This window comes from Wyeomyia smithii, chromosome 2 (assembly GCF_029784165.1).
Source record: "Wyeomyia smithii strain HCP4-BCI-WySm-NY-G18 chromosome 2, ASM2978416v1, whole genome shotgun sequence".
Classification (NCBI taxonomy): Eukaryota; Metazoa; Arthropoda; class Insecta; order Diptera; family Culicidae; genus Wyeomyia; species Wyeomyia smithii.
This window is the reverse complement of record NC_073695.1, coordinates 51,087,124-51,113,154: the sequence shown is the minus strand read 5'-3', so window position 1 is coordinate 51,113,154 and position 26,031 is coordinate 51,087,124. Positions and strand designations below refer to the sequence as shown.

Sequence of the window (26,031 nt, the reverse complement as noted above, 5' to 3'; positions counted from 1 at the left end):
CCACATACATAAGACATACGTAACACTGGCGTTTTTTTCTGGTACACGTTGCCCCATAGTACTCCGTACCTCGCCTTGTCAAACTGCTCGATAAATAATGAACAAAATGAATTTTCTTTTTCTCGGCCTTATCGAGCCCCAAAGAAAATCCCATAAGAAACTGTCGAAAGTTATTTACAAAATCAATGCAGCATTTTTCGAGTAGGAACGAGACAAATGCAGGGCTGCGCAGGATCACTGCCTTCAAAAACAACTCAAACAGAGGTTTTTTTTACAGAGGTTGGTACTCTCGAGTAGTTCATTTTGTACCAACTTTTTTGGAAGATTTCTTCCTGAGTGTTACGTATGTCTTGTGTATGTGCTTAAACTATTGAGCTACAATGTTATATTCAGTATCCCCACATACTTAGACATACGTAACACTGACGATTTTTTTGGTACTCTTTGCCCCACATCACCCGGTACCAACACCAGTTTGAACTGCTCGACGAAAATGAACGGAATGAATTTTCTTCATCACGACTCTACTCGAGCTCATAACAAAATCCCTTAAAAACCTGTCAAAAAGTTGTTTACAAAATCAATGCTGCGTTTTTCGAGTGGGAACGAGACAAATGCAGGGCTGCGCAGATACACAACCTCCATAAACTACTCAAACAGAGGTTTTTTTTACAGAGGTTGGTACTTTGGAGAGGTTCATTTTGTACCAACTTTTTTGGAAGGTTTCTTCCTGAGTAGAGCCGCTATGAAGAAAATTCATTCCGTTCATTTTCGTCGAGCAGTTCATATTGGTGTTGGTACCGGGTGATGTGGGGCAAAGAGTACCAAAAAAAAAATCACCAGTGTTACGTATGTCTAAGTATGTGGTGGCGCTGTGTCATCCAAAGTAACGCTGGTAACACTGGTAACACTGAACATCCTTCCTCTTTCCCCCGCACGACTTTAATAGGTTGTTTGCTCAATTGGAATGACACTGACAAATAATGAACAAAATGAATTTTCTTTTTCTCGGTTTTATTGAGCACCAAAGAAAATCCCATAAGGAACTGTCAAAAAGTTCTTTACGAAATCAATGCAACGAAATCAATTTTTTGAGCGACAACGAGACAAATGCCGGGTTGCGCAGGTACACCGCCTTCATAAACTACTCAAACTATTATTTTATCCAGAGGATGGTACAATTCGAGTAGTTCATTTTGTACCAACTTTTTGGAAGAATTCTGCCTGAGTGTTACGTATGTCCAATGATTTTGTTGGCCTGAGGGACAGTATGTGGTTCAACTATAAAAATGCTTGTTTCAATCACCAATTTTTTCTATCCGTGAAGGACCGTGTTTACAGATTTCTTTTGTGTGAAGACAGTTTTTCGTGGAGTGTGCAGATTTTAGAAAAATGACCTGGCTGTCTCATGATTTTTGACGGCAGGTTAGTCTTAAAGTCACTTACGATTGTTGAATTTCGAAAACGATATTTTCAGTAGTTCTCTTGTTAAAATTTAAAAAATATCAGTGGAATATGTGTTTTTTTGACATTTCTTATCAAATAAAAAATACACACTTAATCCAAAAAAAAGTCGTTCGGTAATATTTTTTACAATAATATCATCGGTAAAGTGTAATAATACCGGTATTCCTGCAAAAAAGCATCAAATTAACGACTGTTCTGTATGATCTGTAAGTTTTACCAAAATTCTATTAACTGTTACCGAAATATTTGCTTAATTTTACATTCACCGAAATTTGTATAACTTTTTACCGAACAACCTGTAAAAATGCCAAATTGCGAAGTGGTGGCCATTTTTCTCATACGTGCAACCGTGCAAGACACGAATATTTTCTACTGGTGCTGCTGATTTGTTTTAGTTCTTGTTGTGTGTAAACATAGGATATTTATAATTTGGAAAGTGTTAATGGATGTACGAGTCGCTAACATTTTTCGTAAGTGATCTGGTTGATTTAGTTTGATTTTAGACGCTACCGGCAGGCTCATTTATAACCGACTTTTCTGCCACCGGTATTTTTTACAGGTGTGTTCGGTATTTTTGTTCATTTTTAAAGTTTCTTTCGGTAAATTTTACTGGCTGCTCGGTTTGGAACATTACAAAAAAGCTGCGAAAATTACCGACCACTCGGTTGGTGGTTTCACAAACTGTTCGGTAATTTTCGGAAACACCGAAGATTTCACCGAACGTTCAGCTGTAAAGATTCCGGTAAAATTTTACCGAATTCGGTGTTTTATTTTAAGTGTGTAATATACATACATTGTATATTTTTGTATTTTCACTTCACTGCTCGCATAATCAATAACCATAAACGGATGATAATCCATATAGTTTAACGATACTCCATACAGTCGCGACTATATCCCGAACTAGTTGTTAGGCACGTTTTATGGTTATTGATTATGCAGGTGGAAACTATCTCTCTCTTTTAATTCCTTTAATTCGGTTTAAAAATCACGAAGATTTTTTTTACTGTGCTAAAACAGCTCGAATAGCGTTTGAAGTTTCGATTTTAAAAGTTTTCTGGAAACACTGTCATCGAATTATTTTTTTTCAGTGAAAACTAGCGAACATCGCAAAAACGTTTAGCGTGATCGTGTTTTGTACGGTGTTTGTTATTGCCAATTATTGGAGAAAAACTGTTTGAAAACTAGTGAAAATCACGTAAAACCAGATTTGAGTGGTTGCTACTTCCGGTGAGTATAAATTCTAAACGGGGGAATCCATATTCAAGCAGAAAAACCGTTTCAATATTTGCCGTGAACCGGACTTGTCAACGCTGGCAAATGCAGTAATGGCCGACATCTACTTTTCAACAAAATTGTTTATTTTGGGCACATTTTCTGAATCGTTCATTTTATTGTTGTTTTTAGTGCGCTTATTCTATGTGTTATTTTGCAGCTTGTGAAGATGGCTCTTCCGCCATACATGATTCCCCCCAACCAATGGGCTGCTCACATGATGGCCCAGCAGCAGGCCTTCGCTGTTCAGCATGCCCAAGCTCAGCAACACCAGGCAGCAGCCGCTCAAATGCATGCCCAACAGCTAGCTGCCACACAGATGCAGATTCCTCCCCCTATGGGGCACATTCCTCCGCCAGGTCCCCCGAAGCCGGATATCATCCTGTCGGAAGAAAAGCTGATAGAGAAGGCCCAAAAATGGCAGCAGCTGCAGACGAAACGCTTCGCCGAGAAGCGTAAGTTTGGATTCGTGGATGCACAGAAAGAGGACATGCCACCGGAACACATTCGAAAGATTATTAGGGATCACGGAGATATGACTAGTAGAAAGTATCGGCATGACAAGCGTGTCTACTTAGGTGCGTTAAAATATATGCCACACGCAGTTATGAAACTGTTAGAAAATATGCCTATGCCGTGGGAACAGATTCGTGACGTTCCGGTTCTTTATCACATCACGGGAGCGATTACGTTTGTCAACGAAATACCGTGGGTTATCGAGCCGGTTTACATAGCACAGTGGGGAACAATGTGGATCATGATGCGTCGTGAGAAACGTGATCGGCGACACTTTAAGCGTATGAGATTTCCACCTTTCGACGATGAAGAACCTCCGCTCGATTACGCTGATAACGTACTAGATGTTGAACCACTGGAGGCGATTCAGATCGAGCTGGACACGGAAGAAGACGGTAGTGTACATGAGTGGTTCTACGAGCATCGTCCACTGATCGGAACGCCATACGTAAATGGTTCCACTTACAGAAAGTGGAACTTGACGCTACCGCAAATGGCGACTCTCTATCGGCTTGCGAATCAATTGCTGACCGATCTGGTCGATGGTAATTTCTTCTATTTGTTTGATCCGAAGAGTTTCTTCACCGCTAAGGCACTGAACATGGCCATCCCGGGAGGCCCAAAGTTTGAGCCTCTAATCAAGGATCACAATGTCGGGTAAAATGAAGGTTTCAACAGTTGAAAGTTGGCAAGGACTTATTTTGTTTTTTTTTTTCTTTTGCAGAGATGAAGATTGGAACGAGTTCAACGACATTAATAAGATTATCATACGACAACCTATTAGAACCGAGTACCGAATTGCTTTTCCATACCTTTACAACAATATGCCCCATTTCGTGCATCTCTCCTGGTGAGTTCATTGTTTTAGTTTGGAGTTGAAAGAATTGTCTCTTTTAAAAAAAGAAAAAAAAGCAAATAACTACGCCACCCATTTATCAGTCAGCTCCTTGAAATGGACTGTACTAAAACTGAAGTGGTAAAAAAAATAAGTCGACTAAGAACGAACTTACTATGATCATGTGGCACTAGCCTGCCACGGTTTTATTTCGCACCAATGTTAGAATTCCATCATAATTGTCGACTGTGGCCTGTATGTAGATTGCATGCCTGAGAACAATGGCACCTTTCGCTGAGCGTCACAAACAGTTACCCTTAGACATACTTGTATTCTAACTTCAACTATCGATACTATCTCCGTGTAATAGATTCAATATTTCTTCCTTAGGTATCACACTCCAAATGTAGTTTTTATAAAAACGGAAGATCCGGATCTGCCAGCTTTTTACTTCGACCCATTGATTAATCCGATCGCCCATCGACATGCTGTGAAATCAGTGGAGCCTCTTCCAGATGACGACGAGGAGTTTACTCTACCGGAAGAGGTGCAACCATTTTTGCAGGATACACCACTTTACACCGACAACACGGCAAACGGAATATCACTGCTCTGGGCGCCACGTCCGTTCAATATGCGTTCTGGACGGTGCCGTCGAGCTATCGATATCCCTCTGGTGAAGGGTTGGTACAAGGAACACTGTCCGCCAGGACATCCGGTCAAAGTCCGCGTCAGTTATCAGAAATTGTTGAAATATTACGTTTTGAACGCATTAAAGCATCGGAAACCAAAACCCCAGAAGAAACGATATCTCTTCCGATCGTTTAAGGCGACCAAATTCTTCCAAACCACAACGCTTGATTGGGTTGAAGCGGGTTTGCAAGTTTGTCGTCAAGGTTACAACATGCTTAATTTGTTGATCCATCGTAAAAATCTGAACTATCTTCATTTGGATTACAACTTCAATCTGAAACCGGTTAAAACGTTGACTACTAAGGAGCGTAAAAAGTCCCGATTCGGCAATGCTTTCCATTTGTGTCGAGAAATACTACGCTTGACAAAGCTGATAATCGATTCCCATGTCCAGTACCGTTTGAACAACGTTGACGCCTTCCAGCTGGCCGATGGGTTGCAGTACATATTCGCTCATGTCGGACAACTGACCGGCATGTATCGGTACAAGTACAAATTGATGAGACAAATCCGCATGTGCAAGGATCTGAAGCACTTGATTTACTATCGATTCAATACGGTAAGTGTAGTCTTGTTTACTTTCTGTTTTGTTCGATATGCCATCGCTCTTTGGGCCGATTATCCTAGTGAAAATCGATTCATATTCCGGGTGGCTACAACAAGTAGAAACCGACAAAATAAAGAATATCACATTTTTTCTTCAATCATTGCTTACACATTTTAATATTTTTTGTCGGTTGTGATTAAAACAGGTTGCTAATCGAAAGATAATGATAGTAAACTTAAAAAAATCACGAACACTGCTGAATTCATAGCCTTTAAACTGCCTAGTCACTAAAGTTACATTTTTCTTTTCCAGGGCCCTGTTGGCAAAGGACCTGGCTGCGGTTTCTGGGCTCCAGGATGGCGTGTGTGGCTCTTCTTTATGCGGGGAATTACTCCGCTATTGGAGCGTTGGTTGGGAAATCTGCTCTCCCGTCAGTTCGAGGGTCGCCATTCGAAGGGTGTTGCGAAAACCGTTACTAAACAGCGAGTCGAATCGCACTTTGACTTGGAATTGCGTGCATCCGTTATGCACGACATTGTGGACATGATGCCGGAGGGAATCAAGCAAAATAAAGCACGAACCATTCTGCAGCATCTGTCGGAAGCATGGCGCTGCTGGAAGGCGAACATCCCATGGAAAGTTCCCGGACTTCCAATTCCGATAGAGAATATGATTTTACGATATGTGAAGATGAAGGCTGATTGGTGGACTAATACGGCCCATTATAACCGTGAACGTATCCGACGTGGTGCCACAGTGGACAAAACTGTTTGTAAGAAGAACTTGGGTCGTCTAACCCGATTGTACTTGAAGGCCGAGCAGGAACGACAACACAACTACCTGAAAGATGGTCCTTACATTTCGCCCGAGGAAGCAGTCGCAATATACACTACCACGGTTCACTGGCTGGAGTCACGCCGCTTTGCACCGATTCCCTTCCCTCCGTTGTCATACAAGCACGACACTAAGCTGTTGATTTTGGCGCTGGAACGTTTGAAGGAAGCCTACAGCGTTAAATCACGACTCAATCAAAGCCAGCGTGAGGAATTAGGTCTCATCGAGCAGGCCTATGATAATCCGCATGAAGCCTTATCGAGAATTAAGCGTCATCTTCTCACCCAGAGAGCGTTTAAAGAGGTTTCTTTAGCAAAAACTTATATTTTAGGGATGGATGAAAATTTTCTTTCTTTTATTCGTTTCAGACTGGTATTGAGTTTATGGATTTGTACAGTCATCTGATTCCAGTTTATGACGTAGAACCGTTGGAAAAGATCACCGACGCCTATCTTGACCAGTATCTTTGGTATGAGGCTGATAAGCGTCGTCTATTCCCACCGTGGATCAAACCAAGTGACACGGAACCGCCACCGCTTTTGGTTTATAAGTGGTGTCAAGGTAATGGTGTTCTATGTTTCTTTTGTTTTCTTACAGATTTTTTTCTGATGTCTCGAAGCCAAAAAATAAATGCTGCGGGAGTGTGCTTTGTGACAACGAGATTCGTGTTCGAAATCATCCCCTTGTTGCAAACCTCACGCTTGCGGCATTGACGTGTCTACTGTTTAATAGTGTAATTTTAGAGTGATGATTCCAACTGTCCTGTATTGAGTTTTTACAGAATCCAATAAAATATAATATGATGAGAAGAGCGCTACGCACATTTCGGAATGTCTAAAGGAACATATTTTAACACCGTTTTTTCCCGATCCTTCCAGGCATCAACAACCTGCAGGACGTGTGGGACGTCTCCGAAGGCGAGTGCAACGTGCTGCTCGAATCACGCTACGAAAAGTTGTACGAGAAAATTGATTTAACTCTGCTCAATCGTCTGCTTCGTTTAATCGTCGATCACAACATTGCCGATTACATGACGGCTAAGAACAACGTGGTAATCAACTACAAGGACATGAACCATACCAACAGTTACGGAATCATCCGTGGTCTGCAGTTTGCTTCGTTTATCGTACAGTACTATGGTCTTGTGCTGGATCTGTTAGTACTGGGTTTACAGCGAGCCAGTGAGATGGCTGGCCCACCGCAGATGCCAAACGATTTCCTTACCTTCCAGGATGTGGCCACCGAAACGTGTCATCCTATTCGGTTGTACTGTCGGTACGTGGACCGCATTCATATCTTTTTCCGCTTCACGGCAGAAGAAGCGCGGGATTTGATTCAGCGCTATTTGACCGAACATCCGGATCCAAACAATGAAAACATTGTTGGTTATAATAATAAGAAATGCTGGCCTCGAGATGCCCGAATGCGTTTGATGAAGCACGACGTAAATTTGGGACGAGCGGTTTTCTGGGATATCAAAAATCGTTTGCCACGCTCGGTAACCACAGTACAGTGGGACAACACCTTCGTTTCGGTTTATTCGAAAGACAATCCGAATTTACTGTTTAACATGTGTGGATTTGAATGCAGGATTTTGCCTAAGGTAAGACTTAGATGTGATTGAATGTTTTCAAAATATAACTGTTAATTTTATTCTCTAGTGTCGCACTCAAAACGAAGAGTTCACACATAGAGATGGCGTATGGAACTTACAAAACGAAGTAACCAAGGAACGTACGGCACAATGTTTCCTTCGCGTGGATGATGAATCACTATCCCGATTCCACAATCGAGTGCGACAGATTTTGATGGCGTCCGGCTCTACAACGTTCACCAAGATTGTAAACAAATGGAACACGGCGTTGATTGGATTGATGACATACTTCCGGGAGGCAGTGGTCAATACCCAGGAACTGTTGGATCTGTTGGTAAAATGCGAGAATAAAATTCAAACTCGTATCAAGATCGGATTGAACTCGAAAATGCCTTCCCGATTTCCGCCGGTAGTTTTCTACACCCCGAAAGAGTTGGGTGGTTTAGGAATGTTGAGCATGGGACACGTTCTGATTCCGCAATCGGATTTGCGTTGGTCCAAGCAGACTGATACCGGAATTACTCATTTCCGATCGGGTATGTCACATGACGAGGATCAGCTGATTCCGAATTTGTATCGCTATATTCAACCTTGGGAGAGCGAGTTTATAGACTCTCAGCGTGTGTGGGCCGAGTATGCACTTAAAAGACAGGAAGCAAACGCTCAAAACAGACGTTTGACTTTGGAAGATTTGGAGGATAGTTGGGATAGAGGTATCCCTCGAATCAATACTCTGTTCCAGAAGGATCGTCACACGCTAGCATATGACAAAGGCTGGAGAATCAGGACTGAGTTCAAGCAGTATCAGGTTTTGAAGCAGAATCCTTTCTGGTGGACACATCAGCGACATGACGGTAAACTATGGAATTTGAATAACTACCGTACGGACATGATACAGGCTCTCGGTGGTGTGGAAGGTATTCTAGAACACACACTATTCAAGGGAACGTACTTCCCCACGTGGGAGGGTCTTTTCTGGGAAAAAGCGTCCGGTTTCGAGGAGTCGATGAAGTACAAGAAACTGACCAACGCGCAGCGGTCTGGTTTGAACCAGATTCCGAATCGTCGATTCACGCTCTGGTGGTCACCGACTATCAATCGAGCCAACGTCTACGTTGGTTTTCAGGTACAGCTGGATTTGACTGGTATTTTCATGCACGGTAAAATACCCACTCTAAAAATTTCGCTCATTCAAATATTCCGTGCTCACTTGTGGCAAAAGATTCACGAGTCTATCGTGATGGATCTTTGTCAGGTGTTTGATCAGGAACTTGATGCACTTGAAATCGAAACCGTTCAAAAAGAAACGATTCATCCTAGGAAATCATACAAAATGAATTCGTCCTGTGCGGATATTCTTTTATTCCCTGCGTATAAGTGGAACGTATCGCGGCCCTCGTTGCTGGCTGATACGAAAGATACGATGGATAATACTACCACTCAAAAGTATTGGTTAGACGTCCAGCTGAGATGGGGTGATTACGATTCCCACGATGTCGAGCGATATGCGAGAGCCAAGTTCTTAGATTACACTACAGATAACATGTCCATTTACCCGTCGCCTACTGGAGTCCTGATTGCGATCGATTTGGCATATAATCTTCACAGCGCCTACGGAAATTGGTTCCCGGGTTGTAAACCGTTAATTCAACAAGCAATGGCTAAGATAATGAAGGCAAATCCTGCCCTGTATGTACTTCGTGAACGTATTCGTAAGGCCCTTCAACTGTATAGCTCCGAACCCACAGAACCCTACCTTTCATCGCAGAACTACGGAGAACTGTTCTCTAACCAGATCATCTGGTTTGTGGACGACACAAATGTGTATCGCGTCACAATCCACAAGACATTCGAAGGAAATCTTACCACAAAACCGATAAACGGAGCAATTTTCATTTTCAATCCTCGAACCGGTCAGTTGTTCTTGAAAATTATTCACACCTCAGTATGGGCTGGCCAGAAACGTCTTGGTCAATTGGCTAAGTGGAAAACTGCAGAGGAAGTAGCAGCTCTTATTCGATCGCTACCCGTAGAAGAACAACCCAAGCAAATCATTGTCACACGAAAGGGTATGTTGGATCCCCTTGAGGTGCATTTGCTTGATTTCCCCAACATTGTCATCAAGGGTTCGGAATTGCAGTTACCCTTCCAAGCATGCTTAAAAGTAGAAAAGTTTGGAGACTTGATTTTAAAGGCAACCGAACCGCAAATGGTGCTGTTTAACTTGTACGACGACTGGTTGAAGACTATTTCATCCTACACGGCGTTCTCTCGATTGATTCTTATTCTGCGAGCCTTGCACGTTAACACAGAGCGTACGAAGGTGATCCTGAAACCGGACAAAACAACCATCACCGAGGCGCACCACATTTGGCCAACGCTGAGCGATGAAGAATGGATAAAGGTTGAAGTTCAACTGAAAGATTTGATTCTTGCCGATTACGGTAAAAAGAACAACGTGAACGTCGCTTCGCTGACTCAGTCCGAAATTCGTGACATCATATTAGGTATGGAAATTTCCGCTCCATCGGCTCAGCGCCAACAGATTGCCGAAATCGAAAAGCAAACCAAGGAACAGTCGCAATTGACAGCTACCACCACTCGAACCACGAACAAACATGGCGATGAAATTATAACTTCAACAACCAGTAACTACGAAACGACCACGTTTAGTTCTAAAACAGAGTGGCGTGTGCGAGCTATTTCGGCCACTAATCTGCACCTTCGTACCAATCATATTTACGTAAGCTCCGATGACATCAAGGAAACCGGTTACACGTACATTCTACCCAAGAATATTCTCAAAAAATTCGTCACTATTTCCGATCTAAGAGCACAAATTGCAGGCTACCTGTACGGCGTGAGTCCACCCGACAATCCGCAGGTCAAGGAAATCCGTTGCATCGTTATGCCACCGCAATGGGGTACCCATCAGCAAATCAACTTGCCGAATTCACTTCCCTCTCATCAGTATCTAAAGGATATGGAGCCTCTGGGGTGGATTCACACCCAACCAAATGAATTACCCCAACTGTCACCGCAGGACATAACAACACACGCGAAAATAATGTCCGAGAATCCAACGTGGGATGGAGAGAAAACTATCATCATTACGTGCTCGTTCACCCCCGGGTCGTGCTCACTGACGGCGTACAAACTGACTCCGTCCGGGTACGAGTGGGGCCACAAAAACACGGACAAGGGCAACAACCCGAAGGGGTATCTTCCTTCGCACTACGAACGCGTTCAGATGCTGCTGTCGAATAAGTTCCTGGGTTTCTTCATGGTCCCCGGTCAGGGCAGCTGGAACTATAACTTTATGGGCGTGCGGCACGATCCGAACATGAAGTACGAGCTGCAGCTGGCGAATCCGAAAGAGTTCTACCACGAGGTACATCGGCCGTCACATTTCCTGCTGTTTTCCAGTTTGGAAGAAGGCGGCGACGGGAACGGAGCGGATAGGGAAGATTTGTATGCGTAAATGCCGGCGAGAAACCTTATAGTAAGGTGGTGATTCTGGGACTGCATTTGTAAATATGCCCTTGCTATAATTGACTAAAATAATACTATTTAGAATAAAGTAACTACCTTGTTTCATTAGTATCCGTAAATGCATTATCCGAAACGATTATTTTCGCGGATTTCTTCCAAGAAACCATCTCTGGAAGTATGTATGATTCCCAGACTTTTTTTCGTTATGAAACATGCAGTTCGTTTGTATGATGGGCTTTAGTTATACATTTTTAGCTGTCATTTAGTTATACATTTTTAGCTGTCATCGGAAAGCTAATCGCTAAATAAGCAAGAAACCGAAAACGAAATTAGCGATTCTAGAATAAACTGTTTTGCTTGGATCTTGAGCTGATTATTTTTAGAGTTTTTAGAATTAGAAAGAATAAATATTACATATTTTTGGAAGGCCGTTTCGCATTTGTATTATCAATTTGCCTTCTCGTTTTAGTTCAAATCAATGCCTTACGTTACATAAAGGAACTAAAGAAATATAGGTAATAATAATAATAATTCGAACAGTCCTTTATTCAGCTAATTTGAAAACGAGAAAAGTATTTTCCAACTCGTTTGAGGCAAAAGCCGGCCGTAAACAAGAACAAGGGTGACAAGTTTTATTTACCATTGAATAGAAGCATTTCTGCATCATTCACATCAAACTCTTTTACGACCAAAAGTTGTTTACTGAACAATATTAAGCAAAAATTGTAAACATAAAATTCTATGCAAGCGTGGAAAGGCATGTCAATGTGCAAAATCGCATATCGAATGCAACATAAATGTGACACCGGCTGTAGCCTTGCATAGAAAATAGAACAGTGGCGAATACGCATGACCACCCCATACAATGCCATCTTCCCAAACGGAAAAACCAGGATACGGTACGATGAGTATCGGCAAAATTTGCCATACCACCGACCGAAGAAAAGACAACCCAATAAAAAAGAGGGTGAGCGCAACTATGATGAATCACCATGGTGATCGAATAAACAGTCGAGGGAAAGATTTCAACGTGATTTCAACGCAGAAGGATGCTCCGGTGGTAAACTTCAAAACCCGTTTTTAAGTTTCCTGTTGTTTTTGGTGAGTTTTTTCTGTTGAAAATCTTCAGAAATTATAGAAAGTATCCTGATAGTGTTTCCAGATATCATAACGGCCCCCGGAACGTGATGGATGATCAACCAAAGGCGGAGGGAGAAGCAGACAAGAAAATTGTTCATGTGTATCCTCTAGTTAAGGTATAGTTAATTGTAGCGATTTTGTTAATTTTCGCACAATTATTAGACCGTTTAGCACGCTTTATGTAAATCTGCTCAATTTGCTTCTTCAACGGATCAGTTTTCCGATATGAATGACGATGTCCGGACCGAGGCGATAGAATTGAGCATTACAGCCTGTGAGAAATATGCACAAAATTACGAGGTAAAGATGACCTGATTTTTTCTTTATTTTTACTTTGCTAATAACAAACCAAATTTCGCTATTCTTTCTCCACGACCACAAATTGGCAATGTACGAATGAAATTTCGGTTTCTGTGAAAAAAAAAACGCAACTTTAAAACGTGCAGCACGCAGCGAAGGCGATCAAGGAGTTGATGGATAAAAAGTTTGGTACCTTTTGGCACGTGGTCGTTGGCGAAGGATTCGGCTATGAGGTATCGTACGAAACCAAGAGCATTCTTTACTTGTTTTTTGGCGGAAATTTGGCAATTGTCCTGTGGAAGTGCTCTTAGGTTTCGTACTAGGGTATGAATTAGAGGAAAGTTGGCTATGTAATAAAATGTAACGTATTTCCTTGTCAATAGTTTGTTTTGTATTTTTTCTTGTTTGTCTGTAAATAGTTTTGACTTTTCGTTTGCTTGAAAATTTTTTTGAAGTTTATGTCCAAACTTGTACATTTAGGCTGGTAGTTTGGACGTTTATTTCATGATGTACAAAGTGTACAAAAGGTGTTGATGTATTTGAGGGAACAGCCAAGATTGTGTTTGTAAATTTAAGATGCATTTACGAAACCTTTGGCCAATTTTGCTGTTTCCCATCTGTACAATGTACATATAATATATTTCTCACGTTCTGCAATGCTGTTCTACTCAATTTTGGAACAAGCAACGTCATTTTCAAGCAAAGAATGTATATTGGAAAAATTAGAATTGTCCGGAATCACGGTCTTTGTTATTAAATAAATTTATTACTTCGCACTTAACAATGATTTATGCACTCTATAGTTTATTGCACATGTAAAATCTGCTTACAGACCATTAGTGAACGAATAAACCTGAACATTGGCTATGACTGCAACAACTAGAACGTATTGATAAAATAGTTTCATTTTTCATCGTCACATTGCTAGAAACATTACGCGGCTGTGATTAGTTTATAGCTTTATAGTCGACTCTTGATTGTTGCATTTCACTTTTTGCGCTTCAGTCTTTTGAACAGCATCTTTCAAAGCAAAGTTTTATGTTTATTTCGCATGAATGAATAGTACACTACCTTAAAGTCCTAAAACAGATGGTGAGTTAGCAGATGAAGTTCTTCAAATTTATCGAAAATCTGTCGCAACGATAGGGTTTGGTTTGCAGTTAAAGGCCGCTATTGAAGTCCTAGGCCTCTCGTCATTTAGAGGTCTGCTCTAACCTGGTCAAGCCAACTAACACGTTGGACTTATCTGGTTCTGGGTCGGTGGGGCATTCTCGCGAGATGTGTGGCCTGTTGTAGCCTCCCGACTTTCGTCAAGTGTCCAATGGGAAGCTATCCGAGTAGTGCTCCATAAGCCTGCGCTACTCCCTGTTTCGGTTTGTACTTTATCAAATTATATCCGCTACGCTTTTCGTTCGAATATGGCCAGTACGCGTATGTCCTCCTTGAGCAGTGCTACGGTTGCAAGTCTACTGGTTTAATTGAAGTTTTGTACATCGTCAGTTTTTTGCCCCTGGATCAAAGCGTCCTGCCTGAATGCGCTATTAGATCACCTTATTTATGTTATTAAGGGTGGTTACCAGGGCAAGAACTCGTCTACCACTTGGAGCTCATCGTCGCCTCAGATCATCGTCCGTTGGAGACGAATAGTATTGGTTTCTCTTCCTTCCACATTTTTTTTTGTATGCCTGAAGCGCATTGGGCAGAAGTGTGGCTGGCTCCGATTGCTTTACACAGATTACAGGTTGCTCGAACTCATTGATGGAGTTGAGCTAGTTGGTTGTAAGCTTGTGCCACAGTTCGAAACAACATGGTTGATGAAACCAGTGACCGTTTTGGGATTGGTGCCTCATACCTGGTATGGAGTTGAAAGGTAACTTCCGAAGAAGTTGAACCTCGATGAAGCAGAGCTCCGCAAAAACAGAACAAATGCACTGCGCCCCTCAGGTTCAGCGTTGCAGAAGCGTCAATTATCGGTTGGGACTTTGCCGATTTTCTTTAACCCGTAAAGACCCGGGACGGAACTTGTTTTTTGGAAATGCTTGTTCTCAGCACTGGAACGGCCGATTTGGGAAACCTTGGAATTTTATTCAAGGGGAATAGTTGCTCTAAGTTTTGGTAAAGATGCCACCCCTTTGGACCCCTCCCCGTTTTTGTGAGACGCAAATATGTCTGTGTTTTTCCAAATTTTTCAAGCAGACTGAGCAAACGTATCAACTGCTCCATGTATCAAATCGTGTCAGGTGGATGAAATATAATATGTAAGAGTGAATTTTGGAGTTTACAAATTATTTTAGTACAAAATCACAAAACTACATATTTTTATAAAAATTCAAACAACAAAACCGTTATTCAAATTTTAAGCTCTACATTTTTGCGGTAAGGTCTCCTGAATCCATACGCGATGAAATATTTATTTTAGCATGCAAACATTTTGAGAAAAACCAGTTTAAATTCACCAAAGTACGTAGTTTCATGGAAACCTGATTTTCTCAGTCTCCCAAGGTAGGTTTCAACTAAGCTCTTAAATTTTCAAGCTCTATATTTTTAGAGTATCGTCTTCTGAATCCAAAGATGGTGAAAGTTTTTTTTCTAACATGCACAGATTTGGAGATGTTGTGATTAAATAAACTAGCAACACAGTCAGTAATAAAAAGTTATTTCCTCCTGTACACACGCGTCGTTATTAAGATCCTCAACATTTTGGCGACGAGGATAGAAATTTGACCAATTCTGCAAAAAGGAAGATTAAATTCGCTCTGGAGGAAACGGTTTCATTCAGTAACTGTGGGGTTACGGTGATAAAACGTCGTTTTCATTGAAAATTACGTAGTAACTACGTCAGTGAGTGCACATAACCTCAAAGTTTGCAACACGAGGTAGGACGTAAAAAGGCCAAATAAATGGAAAACAACAAAGCTACATTGCTACCTTTCGATACATCGGATGTTCCGTCAATCGGTACCCGTTGGCGAAGATGGAAGCGATCATTAGAACTGTTTTTAGACGTTAACTGCATCGCTCTTCCTTCTCGAAAAAAGTCGTATCTGCTACATTTTGCTGGAACCCAAGTCCAAGATATATTCTATGATCTGGACAATCATGACGCTGCACCGCCCCAGGGATCCGATGTTTACCGCGAAGCAGTCAAGCTTCTAGATAATTACTTTGCGCCCTTAGCGAGCGTTCCGTACGACCGTTTCGTTTTTCGCAACTTGAAGCAAAGAGGACGAATCCGTAGAAAAGTTCGTAGGCCACCTTCGGGAACAGGGCCGTCTGTGTGAGTATGGTGCAGCACTAGACATGCGAATAACAGAGCAAGTGTTCGACAATTCTCATTCTGACGACCTCCGTGAGGTAATTTTAAGAAAGAAGCTTATGCTGGTCAGTGAAATCATAGAAGAAGCTGGAAACGATACAGCGAAACAAAATTGAAATGAAAAAGAGTAGTGTGACTACGGACGATGGCACTATTAGCTTCGTGAGAAAAAAAATGAAAAAAAGGATGTTTGTTTTCGCTGTGGAAACTCCGGTCATTTTCTGAACGACAAAAGTTGTCCCACGAGAAACAAATCTTGTGACAAATGTAAAATCGTCGGACACTTTCGTGAAATGTGTAAAACAAAATCGAGCTCAAAACTTTCCACAAAATCAACCAAAAAGAGTGTAAGGCAAGTATATCGTTTTGAAGAGGAAAGCAGTGATTCGGATGTCAGCAGCGATTCGGATGATTCAAGCAGCGAAAATAACATTAAGCAGATCTACACTATGGGCTCGAATCACGAAAAAGCGACGTGCTTCACAGGCGGAGTTAAAATAAACTGGGTGATAGATTCTGGTGCACACGTAAATGTCATCAGTCGCAAAACATGGAAAGTCTTAAAACGTAACGGTTGCAAGTTCCACGAAGTGGCCAAATTACGAAATCATCTTCGGGTGTACGGAGACGGAAAAATAAAAATTCACCGAGTCATAAAGGCGGTTATTGCAACGCGTACGAATAGCGTTGAACGGGAAATTTATGTGGTAGATAGCGAAAACGGTGATAATTTGTTGAGTAAGCAAACATCAATGGACCTAGGGGTTCTTGAAATTCATGGCGAAGTTTTTAGCGTTAAAGACAAGAAACCACGGCACAGTGGGGAATCGCTGGCCATCAGTCAAAAAAAATTTTTTTCGTTAGCTGTTTCATAATATTTTTCCTTTTTTGCTATAACATTCAAGTGTCTAAATCCAAAATGTGGGTGCAATATCACGAAAGCTGAATTTTTTATGACTTTTCAAAGTTTGGCGAAGTGACGTTTTTTGTCTTTTTTTTTGAAAAAAAGTACATTACTTTGAAACGCTCTGTAGCTTCAATGATAGCTTGGATTTTTTTTGATGTCAAAGAAAAAGTTGTTGTAAATATTGTGCAAAACAAACCCTTTTCATTAGATATTGTAAAATTCGGTTATAATAGGCCTGACACAAGAAAAAATTTAAAAAACATGATTTTTTGTAGAAAAGTAGCTTAAAAGTTTAGTTGCCGCAGTTTGCCACGGTTGTGACTACATTCAAAATTCAGGTAAAAACGTAAGCTTTCAAATGCATATTGTCCGCTGCTGCGCGAAACTGCGCAAATTGTCACTTTAGTGAAAAAAGCGATAGCAGTTTTTTTCATTTTTTTTGAGGTTGAAATTTCATCCAGGATTAATTTAATCATAACCATGATACCCCATTACGTAAATTTAAATAAAAATTTGGGCAAAAATTACGAAATTTATCAATTAAAAGTTATAAAATAAGTGTTAAATAAGAAAATAGTAAACAAATTTTTATGAAGCTTTTAATTATGTCAAACTTTATCACTTTCTGCAAATTTAAAACAATATTAAAAACATTCAGCCCTTTTCAATTTATGATCATGCAATCCGATAAACTGATTGAAGTGTTAAATACCAGCAGCAAATTCATACCATCAAACTCCGGCTAACAATAGCCCGTTTGAATATTGCTTTTGCTTCGCGCTCGTTTGCATACAAAAGTAAAGCACACATTTTGCTTTATGAGCAAAAAACATCAAAAAACATCCTCCGCATCTTTTCGTATTCATTTAGAACGTTGTGTCATTCCAGTGTCTTGGTTTTCAAATTCATAAATTCGTCGAATTTTATTATGCAGCCTTCAACTTCAGCGGCACCATCTAATTTAATGTCTAGTAAGTTGTCAATTCATGGTGTTATACATGTATTTAAATGTCCTCTTTCAACCATAGAAACCGGATTAGGAAGATAAAGTATATATGAAACATCGAAAATTACTAGAAGAAATAAAAATTGCAGCGAAAGACGTTTTTCCTGCTGATAAGTATAATGAACTTCAAATTTTCTGGAAACGATTCAACACGAGATTTAAGCGATCACAGCGGAAGATGATGATGCTGATGATGTTTTTTTCAATTTGTAATGAGTTAGTATTACTTATGTTGTTTTAGTTTATTAAAAAAAATATAATTATATTTAGGCAAAATTTGTTTAGATCGAGGGGTCGTCCATAAATTACGTATTTTTTCAATAGGGATGACGCCCGGTGGCACTACTGGTGGTAAAAGATCATATAATTCTATAAAAAAGGAAAAAAGTGCCAAAAAATATTGAAAATTGGATTTCGTGCTTTATGGACGGCCCCAAACAAAAAATTGATGCCAAATTCGTGTTCAGCGCCCCTAAATTATGTAAATCCTAAGTTTTTGTCGCATTTATCGACACTTTTTTTGCATGGCCAGCCTTTGTATGGAGTCGCCCCACTGTGCACGGGTGGGAAAATTGAAAAATGTGCAAATAAATATACAACTTAACGACAGTGGCTTACCGATACAACAACCAACAACCATAACTCCTAACGCGTATTATCGATACAAAAGACTCATGTTCGGCATGAGTTGCGCTGCCGAAATTTTCCAACGGGAAATTGAGCAGGTGTTAAAAGGCCTAAGAGGAGTTAAAGTTTTTATAGATGACATCCTCGTATATGCTAAATCCAAAGAAGAACATGATTCAAAGCTCAAATCCGTTTAGACAAACTGAGAGCAGCTGGGTTGACAGTCAATATGAAAAAATGCGAGTTTTGTAAAACGTCCGTTGATTTCATGGGTCACACTTTGTCCGAGAAAGGAATTTTACCAACAAATGATAAAGTGAACGCTATTCAGTCATTTAGGCCTCCCCAGAATTCTGTAGAAATGCGCAGCTTTTTAGGTCTAGTTAATTATGTTGGCAGGTTTATCCCAAAGCTTTCAGACACATCAGCACCGCTGCGAGAAATGACTGTTAAAGGTAATAAGTTCGTTTGGACTAACGAAAGGAACGTTGCTTCGAGAAAATTAAAGCTACCCTGTCCAACCCACAGTACCTCGGTTACTATAACCCAAAACATCGGACCACACTTGTTACAGATGCTAGTGACAACGGGCTAGGAGCAGTTTTGTTACAGACTTCCAACGGAAGATCTCGTGTCGTGTCGTGTCGTGATCTGGTGAATCAACATAGCAGACCCGCTTTCGAGACTGGCGGAAATTTTGGACAGCAAAACTTTTGATAGAAAATCAGAAGCTGAGTTATGCGCTATAGTGGAGGCAAGTAGACCGGTGGCAGTAGCAATGGCTGAAATTATCCGAACTTCACGCGAAGATGAAGAAATTCAGAAAGTAAAGGCAGCACTACAGCTTAACAAATGGGATGATGCCATCAAAGGATACGCACCGTTTCAAAGCGAGTTGTGTGTCGTCGGTGAAATAAAATTTGTGTTTACGCGATGCGATATTATGCTTGGCACATACCGGTCATCCTGGTCGCGAAAAGATGAAGCGAAGGTTGAGAGTCGCAGTTTGGTGGCCCGGTATCGATACAGCAGCCGAGAAAATATGCAAAGAATGTTTCGAATGTCAGCTTGTTGGTCAGTGCGATAAACCTGAACCGCTACGCGTTCGTGAATTACCTGCTTGGTATCACCTCTCTGGTGACTTTCTAGGGCCCCCACCTGACGGTTTCTTTGTATTTGTTCTAATCGATTTGTATAGTCGCTTTGTGGTGGCAGAACCTATGAAATCAACTACATCAGGCGATGTCATTCGTTTTCTAAAAATGATATTTACTAGAATGGGACTACTAAATATATTGACCTTTGATAATGCGAAAAACTTCTCTAGTTTGGAGCTTCAGGATTATTGCGTGGACAACGGTATTAGACTAACTCATACTACTCCCTATTGGCCAAGTGCAAACGGGGAAGTTGAGCGTCAGAACAGGTCTTTCCTCAAAGTGATCAAAATAAGTAAACACCAAGACAGAGACTGGAAAGAAGCTCTCCAGGAATATTTATACATGTACTCTCTAACACCGCATTCCATAACAGGAGTAGCGCCCGCGCAATTGATGTTTGGTAGAAGATTTCGGGACGTGATCCCGCATTTTCAGCCTGATGCCAATAACGACGAACAAATGCGAGATCGAGATAAGGTGTGTAAATATCAGGCCAAAACTGTGAGAGACAAGAAAGTCGGGGAAAAACAGTCATCAGTAGTAGTCGGAGACGAAGTATTGATGAAAAACTTGATTCCACAGAACAAGATGTCCACAGGTTCCTTCCGAGTCCAGCAACAGTGGTCGGGCGTTATGGAAACAGTGTGACCTTCAAACAGAAAATGGACAAATCGTCAAGCGGAACACATCCCATGTGAAGAACCTGTTACGTCCGCTATCCAATGAACAAGTATCAGCAGAACTCGGCAATTGCGACGAGACAGCTAGAACTACGAATAACGGAGAGTCAATGTTACCGCAACGACCCCGCAGAGATGTGTCGCGCCCTAAACGTTTTGATGATTATTCTCTTGACATCATAAACTTTCAATTAAAAGGATAAGAGATATGTTGTGATTAAATAAACTAGCAACACAGTCAGTAATAAAAAGTTATTTCCTTCTGTACTCACGCGTCGTTATTAAGATCCTCAACACTGAACAACCACTCCCTATGCTCCCTGACTCGGCCAGTCTCACTTGTAACTGAATAGTACTGAGATGTGAAAAACTCCTTAACTGCTTCAATTGAAAGCAAGTGATCGTCCCTAAAAAGCCGGTTGGGTTAATTTTCTACAAAGTTCGGAATGAATCGAATTAGGTTTTTTTCCTAGAACATTTCCACCGAATAAAAGCTCGTACAGTTACTCGTCATTCCGGGTTGCCACTCGCAGGATGATCCTCGTACTATTATCTCCAGCAGCGTTAACCCGCCAATTCCAACACTTCCGCAAGCAAGGTACATTGTAGCCGCCAGATCGAGAGGTACTCCTGTAGGGAGGTCGGTGGTTTCGGAGCCGCAGGCAATGGCACAACGGCAGCGCCTGAATAAGATTATTAAGTCGATTTTTCCGATAAATCGATACGTGGCGGTAGTGATGGACGACGAGACCTGTCTCACCCTCTACGGCAACGACTGGCAGGGCACTTCATATTTTACTCCCCCACGAAGGAAGTGAGCACCAAGGTGAAGTTCATTTCGCACGCCACGTTCCCAAGAAGGTGCTGCTGTGGCTGACAACGCACCTGCCATGAACGGAGAATTTTATTGCGTGGTTCATCGAGAAATATCATTAGGCCGAAGACGCGGTGTTTTGGCCGGATCTGGCGTCAGCCCATTACTTGAAGCGATTGTTGGGGAAGCTGGAGCGGCTGAATATCGATGTGGTACCGAAGTTGGTGAACCCGCACAACGTCCCCAAGTTGCGTCCAATCGAGGATTTCTGGGTGAACCTGAGGCGTAAGATCTACTCCAACAATTGTGTCGTGAAAACAGAGGAGGAATTGATAACTAAAACGAAGAAAGAACTCAAAAACAAAACAAACGCATGTTTTCGTCCGCCATGGCGAATGTTTTGGTTAACTCCCAGAAGGCCACTCGCAAGGGCGTAAAATTTTTTTGCAGGTAAGCTAACATAATTAGCTTCCATGGGAAATTATATTTATTTATTTTATTAAAGAAAGGGACACGAATGTTTTAGAAAATATAGATTGGAAACAATGAAGATTACAGTTGCATTTACTACTGTATGTTTTTCGGAGCAAGAAACTGTACAATAACTAGGATGCCAATACGCAAATTTTATTGTCATTAAAAGGTTAGTTTGATTACGTATCGGTTGTATCAGTTTGTTGTGTGCACTAAAACAAATGCCACTTTCCGCAGCAATAAAAAGTAGAAACACCACGAAACGATTGTCGTTAGTTATTTATTCTGTCTAAACATCTCGGAAAAGTTAAAAAATAAATTATCCGCTCTAAGGTGTATTGTTAGCTCTCATTAAAAATAGTAATATTCTGATGACATAATTAAATACGTTCATAAAATGTAGTCAAAATACTTCTCTAAAAAACATTATTTGGCACATTCGGCAATCTTCCGTTTGTTTTTTTCAACGATGAAGAAATACTTCTATTATAGCGTTTGAGGATATAATTACTGTAAGGTGCGTGCACGATAATTATTGCAAGTAGACTCACGACTGTTGGAAATGCGTTATCAAAATTTTCGTGGACATGGCTAGATCGTACGCACAGCCCCGAACTTGTTCCATGATAACCTTAATGCTGTCAGACAGAACCGACTGCTGATTTTCTTCGACAAAAGCTCGCTGCAAACGAGTGCATTCGGTTTGAATCAGATTAGTGTTATAATTAAGCTGTTTCAGGGCATTACGGAGCGCTTCCTCACGCATTGTGGCCGGAAAGATGGCAACCAGTTCGGCCACTGCTATCCGTATTCGCTCGGCACACGGTATGAAAGCGTCTGTCTTGGATAGTTCCTGCATCGCTGCAAAAAGCTCTTTGATACGCCTGGCCACAAGGTCGGTTCGCTTTTTGACTTCGTCAAAGGGCGGAAACTGGGGTTGGCTGCCACTTCTGCTACCTGTAGAGCTGTTCAAATCGGAGCCAGCGCTGTTGTTCATACTTGTGGCGACTCCTGTAGGATTGCTGATGACACCGCTGTTGTGGCCAGATAGCGGGGCCATTGAGTATAGACTTTGCGTGATCGGTGGTCGGTTCTCATCACGCGTAATCTGTCGTGCTTCGTACATGCTTGCCGGACGTTTGTAGTACTGGCGACCGTCAGAAACTGGGTCGGCTTCTTCCGTTTCAGGGGTAGCCGGAGAAGATCCATTCGGGTGACTATCAATTCGTCTGTTGGAGTGAAGAAAGTATACCGTGAAATGTATATTCACGCTAAAATTAATACTCACAGTAATATTTCCGGCTCCTTGGGGCTTACATTCCGGGATTTCAGTTGGCAGTTTTCGCTGGTGAGTTTGTGTACCAGTACTCGCAGCTCGTTGATGGTTGATTCTTGGTCTTGCAGCTTCTGTCGAAGCGTTTCGACCTCCGCATTGGAGACGATGCTGGGCGGTGATTTGTTCACCAGTGCCTTCAACAATCAATCAATTGTTTACAATGATATTGTCATCGTTCGTGGCAAAAATGAAAATTGTAGGGAATGATCCAAAGAGAATAGAGAAGGAACGAATGTTGACAGGCAGAAATAGGAAACACAGTTGTTGCAACGCTTACTTGTTAGTATTTAAAACGTGTATTCTTTGGCCATTGATTCCACAAACAATAGAGTAGTAGAAAATAACATCGCAAAGCTTTACGCACTTTGAACAAATGGACATTGACTATAATGTTAAGGTGCAGATACGGACTCTGATAGTCATAAATGGAACGGATTGATCATTGCTGAATTAAAAACTCCTACCTTATCTGTTTCTATGAGCACCTCAGTAGTGTTAGTTAGGTTTAATAGAGGTTATTGGATAGCATACGTGTAATAACCGCATATCAGCCATGTCAGAGTATCTGCATGACTGCATGTAGCTGATGTACGACTATAACCAGTATTATAGGTGTTGCTAAATATGCTTCCTAATACTAATCTCGAATAAAACCTGCTATGGACGGCTTTGCTGCTGAAACCACTTGCATTATAGAAATGATAATCTTAATGTCGATATTCTGTAACATACTCAAGTCTATAATGCTTGCAGTTATACGAAAATTGATTTGGCATGCATTTGAACGATACAAAATTGTACAATCGTGTGTAAATATTATACATAAATGAGAAATAAGCGCTCGGGGGTTTCTAGCTAGCTCTAAGAGTAAAATCTGTATAAAGACGTCAATCTCCGTTTCCTACTGAATAGTACATATCACAACGTTTCTACTCCCAGCATGCCACTGATTAGTAGTAGTTAGTCCTAGCTCTAGCGAACAGATGATGGTTAACACAGACACACCCTTCACCCGAAACTGTTGTTATGGTTCAGTCCAACGATCGCTTTTTGGCGAATTAGAAACTTTACCTGTTGTGCGACAGGCGCCAACGCAGCGTAATCATCATCTGAAGCAACGGCGTCGTACAGCGGCTCATCGTCGGACAGATTGTTTTCCCGGGTGGCGACCGTACGCAGCTGATTCAAATTATTCGGCAACGGTGCATCGATAGGACGCAAATTAGCCATATTTTGTCGACGGCGTGCATCGATCAAAACGTCACTGATTAGTCCAGAAAATTCCTGTTGACTGAAGCGGGCCAGCTTTTGACGACCCTAAATGGATAAAGGTTAGTATACAATTGATCATAGTGTGATTCAAACATTTAACCTGGTTTCTTGTAGCACTTAAATGTGGATTCGTTGGCAAAAAGGGAACCGCTCCAATTTCCGGATTCAACGAAGTAGTAGACCAGATGGCTTCCGTTTCACGCCGATCAACTTCGTCATATAAATCCATTACCAATTCTTCGAACATCCGGTTCGGAACTAATTGCAACTTTCCACGTGCGATTTTTAGTTGATCGCTTATCTCTTTTTTCGATTGGTCTGGAATAAGAAGATGCTGACCAGCCTGGATGGAATAAAAAAAACTAGATAAATTCGAAATCTCTGATGAATAACTTTAGTTTTACCAAATGATCCGGTTTTTTTCCCGTGAGAAAGTAACTCAAGCGGTCGGTCACCTCGTACATAGCCTCCGTAAGCCGTTCAGCAATAGCCGATTGCTTGCACGCCTTCGCCACATCCAGCGGCGAATTTCCCTGTGAATCCAGCGCATTCACGTCCGCTCCGTATACCATCAGTAGCTCCATCTGGGACAGCTGACCGGATCGAGCTGCCACATGTAATGGTGTAGAACCCTTTTCCTCGTGGAAAAAGTTCGGATCCGCTCCTTGCACCAAAAACCTAAGGCTAGTTTCCAAATTGCCGGAGCGGACACTGGCATGTAGTTGTTTACTTAACTCTGCCTCCAAACTTCCCTGTCCGCTGACTCCATCCTCCAGGCTAGGTTTAAGAACGTACGACAGGTTAACATGTTTTGCCCGGATGAAATCTGCCTTCGTAGGATGGAGCGGATCTTTCGGAGAAGGCTTGCGTTTCAAGTTCTTCGGAGCTACTGAGTCCAGTAACAAGTGCTCCCACACACTGTTAGCCCCGTGACTATTAAGTTGATTAACGAAAGCCAACACCGATGGTGCCCAGCTTCCCTGACGAAGGGATTTCACTTGCGAAATATGCCGTCCCAGGCTGCGATGAATTGAACAACAATCGGCGCACAGCAAAATTCCTCGGTTTATTGATGCCCACGATGGATCTGTGAATTAAACGAGTGATGAATCATCATTTTTTAGCCGTTCCACATAACAAGCAACAAGTCCATAAATAGCATTGGAATTGATTCACTTTTTTAGTTTTTCTGTACATAAGGGGTGTGTGTGCGCTTAGCGAAAATCCTTCAGCTACTCACCTGAGCTACCGCAATCGCCGCAGATTTCTGCCTGCAGCCGTGACTTGGTGCGAGACATTTTCGGCTTGCTGTTACTGCGGCTCAAGCAGGTAAGCGCTATTTCATGCTTTGACGCAATTTTTGCAGGGTTTTCCGTTTCGTCGTCCTACAGGAACAGCTATTTGCAACTAGCGGGGCACAGATCAAAACAAAAAAGTACTGCTGGTACTGTTGCTCTTGCACAGAATCGCCATCTTTTATTTTGGTTTGAACTCTTCTTCAATTATCATTCTTCTTCTTGCAGTGCGAGGGTGTGTTGACAGTTGTAGCAGGATTTTGGTACACGAAGTAGCAGTTCGAGCAGTTCATTTCAAAAGGGCTTCGTTTCAACGGCGTACCATCCCGAAGATTTGCTTCTAAAAATTAATAACATGATTGGAAAGGTTGGGAATAACACAACCTAATTACTTTCATTGAATTGGGCTGTTTGGCTATATCAGTTTTTTATATCATCTGAAAGAGCTGCA

General features: G+C 41.5%; 3 protein-coding genes across 4 annotated transcripts; 2 read left to right on the top strand and 1 right to left on the bottom strand.

Moving 5' to 3' along the window:
• Positions 1-2,564: 2,564 nt before the first annotated feature.
• On the top strand, positions 2,565-11,358 carry LOC129722685 (pre-mRNA-processing-splicing factor 8). Its single transcript, XM_055676343.1, has 8 exons — positions 2,565-2,697; positions 2,903-3,915; positions 3,983-4,108; positions 4,484-5,345; positions 5,646-6,470; positions 6,536-6,728; positions 7,046-7,770; positions 7,829-11,358. The coding sequence occupies exons 2-8, from the start codon at positions 2,912-2,914 to the stop codon at positions 11,240-11,242; spliced, it is 7,149 nt and encodes a 2,382-aa protein (XP_055532318.1). The 5' UTR covers positions 2,565-2,697; positions 2,903-2,911; the 3' UTR covers positions 11,243-11,358.
• An 840-nt stretch (positions 11,359-12,198) lies between these two features.
• On the top strand, positions 12,199-21,936 carry LOC129723290 (dynein axonemal light chain 4). 2 transcript variants are annotated; one of them, XM_055677416.1, is made up of 4 exons: positions 12,199-12,354; positions 12,407-12,509; positions 12,610-12,693; positions 12,840-21,936. In XM_055677416.1, exons 2-4 carry the CDS (start codon positions 12,441-12,443, stop codon positions 13,002-13,004), a joined length of 318 nt encoding a protein of 105 aa, XP_055533391.1. In that variant the 5' UTR covers positions 12,199-12,354; positions 12,407-12,440; the 3' UTR covers positions 13,005-21,936. The 2 variants fall into 2 exon arrangements, with proteins under 2 accessions (XP_055533391.1, XP_055533392.1); XM_055677417.1 differs by having other exon boundaries at positions 12,200-12,354; positions 12,416-12,509.
• Positions 21,810-25,786, bottom strand: LOC129723289 (ARF GTPase-activating protein Git). The gene is made up of 6 exons (XM_055677415.1): positions 25,526-25,786; positions 24,690-25,372; positions 24,386-24,628; positions 24,085-24,330; positions 22,966-23,147; positions 21,810-22,906 (listed from the first exon to the last, which is right to left on the bottom strand). The coding sequence occupies exons 1-6, from the start codon at positions 25,581-25,583 to the stop codon at positions 22,225-22,227; spliced, it is 2,094 nt and encodes a 697-aa protein (XP_055533390.1). The 5' UTR covers positions 25,584-25,786; the 3' UTR covers positions 21,810-22,224.
• Positions 25,787-26,031: the final 245 nt, after the last annotated feature.

Coding starts and splice junctions, on each gene's coding strand:
- LOC129722685 (XM_055676343.1), top strand. CDS start 2,912: ATGGCTCTTCCGCCATACATGATTCCCCCCAACCAATGGGCTGCTCAC. Junction 3,916..3,982: donor ATCAAGGATCACAATGTCGG/GTAAAATGAAGG, acceptor TTTCTTTTGCAG/AGATGAAGATTGGAACGAGT. Junction 5,346..5,645: donor TTTACTATCGATTCAATACG/GTAAGTGTAGTC, acceptor TTTCTTTTCCAG/GGCCCTGTTGGCAAAGGACC.
- LOC129723290 (XM_055677416.1), top strand. CDS start 12,441: ATGGATGATCAACCAAAGGCGGAGGGAGAAGCAGACAAGAAAATTGTT. Junction 12,510..12,609: donor ATGTGTATCCTCTAGTTAAG/GTATAGTTAATT, acceptor TCAACGGATCAG/TTTTCCGATATGAATGACGA. Junction 12,694..12,839: donor AATATGCACAAAATTACGAG/GTAAAGATGACC, acceptor TAAAACGTGCAG/CACGCAGCGAAGGCGATCAA.
- LOC129723289 (XM_055677415.1), bottom strand. CDS start 25,583: ATGTCTCGCACCAAGTCACGGCTGCAGGCAGAAATCTGCGGCGATTGC. Junction 24,629..24,689: donor GAAAAAAACCGGATCATTTG/GTAAAACTAAAG, acceptor TATTCCATCCAG/GCTGGTCAGCATCTTCTTAT. Junction 24,331..24,385: donor TAAGTGCTACAAGAAACCAG/GTTAAATGTTTG, acceptor TTATCCATTTAG/GGTCGTCAAAAGCTGGCCCG.